Source organism: Varanus komodoensis, unplaced genomic scaffold, assembly GCF_004798865.1.
Source record: "Varanus komodoensis strain SLA01 unplaced genomic scaffold, ASM479886v1 scaffold16, whole genome shotgun sequence".
Taxonomy (NCBI): Eukaryota; Metazoa; Chordata; class Lepidosauria; order Squamata; family Varanidae; genus Varanus; species Varanus komodoensis.
In genome coordinates this window covers 21301530-21309448 of record NW_025335468.1, presented here as the reverse complement: position 1 = coordinate 21309448, position 7919 = coordinate 21301530, and the positions used below count along the sequence as shown (strand labels likewise).

The 7919-nt window shown below is 36.7% G+C and overlaps 1 protein-coding gene across 1 annotated transcript in view; it reads right to left on the bottom strand.

Moving 5' to 3' along the window:
- Nucleotides 1-7919, bottom strand: part of DCDC1 (doublecortin domain containing 1) — a 322276-nt gene that overhangs the window by 167948 nt on the left and 146409 nt on the right. The window contains exon 9 of the mRNA XM_044426107.1: nucleotides 6188-6358. Coding sequence (XP_044282042.1) covers nucleotides 6188-6358 — 171 coding nt within the window. The remainder of the gene's footprint in view (nucleotides 1-6187; nucleotides 6359-7919) is intronic.

The window sequence follows — 7919 nt, the reverse complement described above, 5'->3', positions numbered from 1 at the left end:
TTTTTGCTACCTGACTATTTTCTATTTTTATGTCTTTCACTTTTTTTAATTGATATTGTACATTGTCTTGACAGCTCATTGAGTGGTGGGAAGACCTACAGATATTCTAAATAAAGAAATAGCTAAATAAATTGCTTATGGCACATCCATCTGCTCCTGCGATTCTATTATTCTTCACCAGCATGATTATTTAAGCATTGGCCCTCCAGTACTTTCCTAAGTGCCGTAGAAGGTTGGAGCTCACCATGGTAAACAGTGAAAGTTTCAGCCAAAGGGGATGACAGAGAGAACTGAGACAGGAAGAGATGATATTGTTGGCCTTGCAATGCAAATGTGAAATGTTGTCTGATTCTGTAACATAGTTCCTAAAGCTGATAGGTACCATCTTAGAAAAGACATTCCTTCCTCTTTCACATAAAAGAGCCATATTAGTTCTAACATTATGCCAGCAAGTCACTGGTGCTGAATGACAAGTTGCACTTCTAAACTAGTGCTCACTGAAAAATTTGCATTTGTGTCCTACCTAAGATAGAAAGGGGAATGCCTTTTCTATGATGGCACCTGCAGTTTTATATGCATTTGTGTATGCATTGTGCTCACACAGACACTCCCAAATGCCCTGCCTGATTAATTAATGGGCACTATTTAAATAATTCATAAGAATTAACCAAACTTCCAAAGAGTTGTTTTTTAAATAACTGAAAAGAAGTCAGCACATGTTACATGAGGCTTGTAAGTAGCCACTGGACTGGTCACCTGTGAAAACATTTGATGCTTTGCAGCCTAGCAGGGAAGTTGTAAACAAAACATTTAGCTCATGCAATTGCTAAGTAGGTGCATGCAGGCAGTCTAGTAAAATGAAATAAGAGGGCTAGTACCAACAAAAAAATGAGAAAAGGGAAGGGAAGGGAAGACTTGTAACTTTTGTGAACCTATCCTGCAAGTACTCAAAATTACAACAACCAAAACATTTTCACTATCTGAATCTGCTCAACTGGAATTCCACATGTATGATTTGGTGGGATATACAACTGGTGTACCATGAGAAGAAATGGGGATTTAATTTTTACAGTACACACATAGGATGCTCCTCTGCTACAATATAGACTGTACTGGATATCAACAGAACAGGTGCCATGCGATAGAGCATTTTTTGTGTTCATATTGTTATTCCCTCCTTAGAAGCTATGTAGCCCATGCATAGTTTGAGATTCCTCACCTTTTCTTAGAAAATAATTGACTGAAGAAGAGACAAGGAAAAACTTCTGAGTAGAAGCATCATTCAAGATTACTTATAGGCAGTATAAAATAGTTTCATTATATATATAAAGTAATGAAATGTTAAAGTTGGCATTTTAGAATCTATGCAACACATAATAATCCACATGGAATTTATTTTCTTTTAAATTTTGTAACTCCCCTCTTCTCAAACTGCAAAATTTCCAGTGCAGGATAGCAAGAAGGCACAAATAAGAAATTAGAAATATGTATATCATTACTTAAAAGCACTAGAAAGAACTCTGTCTCTGGTGCAAACATACAAAAGGAATACATCATATCAGCCAACCTAAAAAACATCCTGTCTAGGAGCATGGAACCATCTAATATTTGAGACCGCACTTTTGTTAGACACCTTACATCCATTATCACAGACATTTGTCAGAATCGAGATTACAAGAAGAACACTATTGCTATTACTGCTTCCAGTGTTTCTGCAATATTTGAAGATGCTCAGGCACAGTGGAACACAGCATCTCTTAGGCTAGCATGTTTTCAGTGCCAGCTGCCAACCTGAGAAAAATCTGTGACAACACACAAGGGCAACATTAGTTCTTCCACCACTACTAAACAAACTGTTAAAAGTTCTGTTAAACCTCACAGTAGGTGTTACTCTAAGAGCCACTGAGCAGTACCTATTTCCTATATTACAGCCAAAACAATTTCCCACCCATGTGCAGAGAAGCGAAGAGAGACATAATAACGCAAAAATAGAGGGGAATGATAGTACTCAGGCTGAACTGATGCTTTGCTCTTTCTTTTGTATAAGTCCTGGACTGTCTTAAAATATAAAACACAACATTAAACATACATGGTCTGCACAACTTTTCGGTATACTGCTTTAACCTGTATACCAAAATGAGCTGTTCTCATGTATGCTCAGAGCAGCTGTACACTACTTATTGTTAAATGAGCTCCTCTATGCCAATAAATTATGAAATAAAAAATAACTTTCAGTAAGTCTTTGTGAAAATGACAGGATTGATGCACAAAAGAATATGTTTAGAATTCCAGACCAGTACTATTTTCTCCTTCCTATTTAACAGAAATTAAACGCTAAGTAACTTGGTGAGTAGTGTACTTAGCGTAAAGCCAGCAAAGCTTCAGTGGCACAATTAGAACTGGACTTCCAGATCGAGATTTGGGGACCAACAACCCCTAAAAGGGGGATGGGCAGCTTTGGGAGGCCTGGAGGCCATTTTTCCCTGAACTCTCTCATGAATTGTTCTCCTGTCACTCTGCCTCGTAACCCATTGCTACTGCCACTGCTGAAATTCATGATGGTGGCAAAACAGATTAACAAATGCTCATTTGTAGTCAACTTTCCCCTAATAACTGTTTTAGGAGTACAGCACTGAATTTGGATATAAAGTATATTCAACTGCAATGAATCCCTAACAATAGTAACTGTTTCTGCAGGTCATTGCACGAGGCATTTATACTAGCAGAAGTATATTAACTCTTGTATTTTTTTCTTCTTAGTTTAATAGCTATAACCCACTGGTTAGCTAAGATCACTGCAACTACCTTATAAAGAATAGTACAAATTAGTACGATTATGCATGGACCTTAGGAGCACAATACACAATATTGTAACCTGCCCAGAGAACCTTCAAGTTATGGAGCTGCACAGAAGTGCAAATAAATAAATAGATAGATAGATAGATAGATAGATAGATAGATATCAATTAGTAAGCTTGTCAGGGTATCAACTGAAGAGTAAAAGCAAAAACAAAACCTCAGAGCAGTAGAGGCATTAGAAAAAAGAAATGGTGCTTGTTTGTTTCTGTATTCTGTTTCCATCAGGGGATGTGCTATTATTCTCACACCAAGACCGACAGCTTGACAATATTGTTGTAATAGATGCATGTGTATTTGTCCTTTTCTGAGGAATCAAAGAAAGAAAACACATATAGTTCTGTCCATATCTCGTGTTATCCTTAGATAAGCCAAAGGGGACTATATGATCATGCCAACAAGCCTGCTGTCTAGATCCATTTCAATCAAGGTAACAGGACTACTTTTGGAACAGGAACTGCCTTGCTTGTCCTGTGGGATTACCTTTGTCAGAAAGTAAAACAGAGTGCAATCCTTTTGATTCTCCTGGCCCTCTCATGGGCTTTTGTTGCCATCAACGATGGTATCCTTAGGACAGACTATTTGCTGTCTTGCAGTGATTTGCTCCTACTCTGATGGCTGATTCCAGAAGGTGGCAATGGAGAATCATACCTCTGTTTCTTGGCAATTATATCATGGGGTACTACAGGGTTCTGTTCTATCCTCCATGCTGTTCAACATATACATGGTTGGGGAGCTTACAGAGTGATCTTTTCAGCACCAGGTGATGATCTCCCCACCACCCACATACTTTTAATAGCCCTTCCACTTAAAAATGTGTTAGCACTAATTTGTGTTCATTTGTATACCTCTGTACTGATGTTGCCTTTTATCTTAGTTACTACTTTAGTTTTTACTCTGCTTTTAACATGTGGTTTTTATATTATGTTCTACAGTATTGTTATATTTTATGCTTTTAAAATGACCTAAGAGCTTAAGTAAGGGACAGTATAAAAATGTAATACACTTTGCTGGTCAAAGAACCCAAGCAGAAACCTTTAAATTGCTTAATCTAAAGCTTTGGTAGGAATCAAGATCCAATCTAGATGAATCTTCATCTCAACAGGTTAAAGCACCCCTTGTGGTACTCTTTATTCTAGAAGCCTTCACTTAATTGTCTCTCAGAAGCATGACTTTTGCAATATTTAGTCAGCCAGCCTTAATTCAATTAAGAAACCAGAGCTCAAGGGAAGGATCATTCCCAAGCCATTGAATGCTTCGTTCATCCAGAGACAACTCAAAATTGTGCTCCCAAGCTGAAGTCTATAACTGCCCTTGTGTCCAACAACCAGGGAGAAGTGGAAGCATGCCTTCATTTTCCCCACACAGCCAACATAATGTGTGCTATAGCCACTGCACACAGAGACTGCAGGTATAACTACCAATTTGTGAAATCTGAACCCATTAAAAAATGAAAATGAGATAGGGTAGCTAAACAGAGGGTACCATCAAATAGGGGATTGCTCCCTGTAAAGTAAGACACAAAGCCGCTATAGAGGTAAATTACATGATGAGAGACTTTGAGTAAGAAGCTATGCTGGATGAAAAACATTACATATAGCTTTCAAGCAAGCTAATTTTGACATTAATTCATTTTTATAATATAAGCTAGCTTTTATAATATGAAATGGATATACTTAAGTAATTTGGCAATTTAACAGCGAATTATTAATGATCTAGCAAATGTTTGTTTTAACAATAAACTTTTGTTAACCACCCAGACAGCCTCAGCTATCGGATGGTATAAAAATGAAATCAGGAAGGAAGGAAGGAAGGAAATAGCCCCAATTTTTGGTATGGTATTAATCAAACACCAGTCATTATTTACTAGATGCTAAACTTCACACCAGTCCTAAATTACTTGACATACTACAGTATTTAGGGTGTAGTCCCTATGGATTGTGTTTGTGAGACTCCAAGCTCAGATGTTTATGACTATCCAGTGAAGAGGTAGGGGAGTGGTGGAAGTCATCTCTGCCTCCCCATACCTTCTGCTCTACATTTTAGCCAGACAGCCATTTTCAGTCATATAGCTGACATGCTTCAAAGGTGGAAGGTGAAGGTGCTGAAGTACTATAAGGATACATAGCATTCCACCCCACCTACCTTGGAATGACTCCCTTACTGCCAAGAGGCAGCTAAATTGGTTCTTGCTGGATAGGGGGGAAAGAGGCTGGAATTCCTATTCTCACCTTAGTCTCCAACCCTGGATCTGGGATTTTAATTATCTTATGCCCTGCACCCCCTAGACAATGTCTAGGGGCCATAAGATCACTCCCTTAGTTTCTTTTTAGCTGCATGTGTTTTAGATAGGAGGAGGATAATTTGACTGGGTAAATTAGAGAAATCCTGACAATTATGAAGATGTTAACTAGATTTTCCTCATCAGATATAATTATAACAAAGAGCTAGTAAGTGGTAGTGGATATCATCCATCAGGCAAATTTTAAATTATTATTACATCTACATCATAAATTGGTCCCTGCAGTTTGTTTTGACCTGCGATCATGAAAGAGCTGGTTCATAAATGAAATTACATGCAAGTTACCATCTGTTATGATAGGGCCCTGACCTATGTGCAATTTGTCAGCAAAAGCTACACTGGGCGACATTTATACCTGATGCTATTTGTATGCATTTTATACCTGGAAATAAATTTCTGATTAAAAGAGGTAATATACACCTTAGCCCTCTTTCCCCATCAGTTTCAAGATTTTTTAAAATTAGGTTTAATCAAGAATAAACAATTACGCTAACTTCAGTTTTATCTGTTTCCTATCTTTTTCTGCTTAAGTTCATTCCGTTTCTTCAGCAATTTGCAACTTTTTAAAATGCCTACATGAAAATGTGCATGAATTTTCCCTAATATATGCATTTTGTCTGCATGCTTACCTAATGCATAAATTTTGCAAGTAATTGCTCTTAATATTTTTTCACTATTGTACACACTATTATTTGCACGTTCATCTATTATAATCAGTCTTCTACATGTTTTGTTTGTGAAAAAAACACATTTTTCATCACAAAATTCTGAGAAGTGTGAATACTGAAGGGTGGCTATATTCCATTTTGTATATTGATTAGGGAAGTGTGAACCTGCTAAATTCTAACTGAAATGCAAACTAAGCAAAATTCTCCCACATCCCTAGGTTTACCTTCTTATACCTTGGAAAACATTGAATCCACATCCTAAAACAGTCGAAATTAAAATTTGGAATTTCTTTGGGATACTATTGAACAAACACTTAAAAATACAGATGACAAATTGCAATGGCTATTAAACTACACCTACCTTTAGCTGCAGACCTTGTGAAAGCACTGCATTTGCAGAAAGTTCCTTAATATGTTGGTAGATGTAAGAAGCACATTGCTCCTGTTCAGCCTGTAACTGAGGGGCAAGTTTAGAGAGGTGACCTTTGTAGCTCTTGATGGCTGCCTGCAATTCATCAATCAATGTGTTCACCTGAAGGGTTAAATTATGAGAGCTGTTAGTAAGAGGCAATTGTTGATGTCACACCTATTAGAATTTTCATTATAAACCTGAGGGAAGAGATGACATTTCAGTGCAAAGTCTGACAGAAAATAAAGAATATCTGTGTCTGCTCTCTATCTAACCACCTATCTATTGTGGGAGAAACAAGTCTAGACACATAGATAAACAAAAATAAGTATACAAAAATCACTAAAGCAATGGTCCTTTCCTTTCTCCTAGTTAAAGATGCAAAAATATTTTTATATGAATGCAGTTAGGTTTTTCAAAAATAAAGGTATAGTTCATTTCCTAAATAAAATTTTAAGCCACTGAAGTAATTCTTTCGAATGCACATTAGTAATGACAAGCTGCAGCTCACACATAAAAGCTTCTATCCTGATTTTTGCAAGGAAAAAATGTAATGTTAGGGAGCTACAATATTTTTTTATAAGAAGCGCAAAGCCAGAAACTAATAAAGCAGTCAATCCAGATGATTTGAAAATGCTTGGGAAGAACCGTAACTCAGGAGTACATACACTTTGAATGCAAAGTGTTCCAGGTTCAATCTCCAGCATCTCCAAGCAGAACCAAAAAAGACCCACGTGTAACAACTATCAATCAGTATAGATAATGAGGAGCTAGATGGGGAGCTCCCAAGACACTGGGAGGTACTAGAAGTTGAAGAATATGGAAGGGGTGCAAAGGTGACAGAAAACTTGAACATTTTGTTTTAATATTATTTATTTATTTATTATTCACTGTAGAATATCTAGGACTGAACTGACATCTTCAGGAACACCATCGACGGAACTGAGGCAAATATTGGTGAGAAGAGTCTTTTCTAGAGCTTACTGTCAAACAGGTATCAAACAAAATCATAATGTCAATAAGGTATTCTTAAAACAACTCAAATATGAAATTGCCGATGTCCTAACATAAATATATAAAATATTCCTTAAATGCAGGGTGGATCCAAGAAATTACAAGCTGATTATCTTAACATCACTTCTGGATAAATTGGTAGGACACATGATTAAATGTAAGATTTGTCTGTCCTCCACTTTGGGATTATTTTGCAATGCAAATAGATAAATCATTTAAAAATAAATTAAGAAGCATATACAGTGATATATAATGGTGAAGCAGGATCAAAATGGCTTTTGTAAATTTAAGTCATCTGTCACTAATTTACCAGAGTTCTTTGAGAATATTGAGAAGCATATGAATTGGAATGATCCAGTAGACATTGTTTACATGGAATTTGAAAATGCTTTTAAGAAAGTCTCTCACCAAACACCTCTAAGCTTACTTCATAGTCATGAGATAAAAGGATGAAATTTCTTTAACAGATTACAGAACTGGAAGCAGAGAGTCAGAGTACATGGATAATTCTTTCAACTGAGGCATGTAAGTAGTGGCATCTTCTGAGGTTCTGCATTGGAACCAGTTCTTTTTAATCCGTTAAATTATCTGAAAATATGGGTGAGCTGTGAGGTGGCAAATTCCAAAAAAATATTCCCAAGCACTCCAAAAAAATTATCTTAACTAAGGG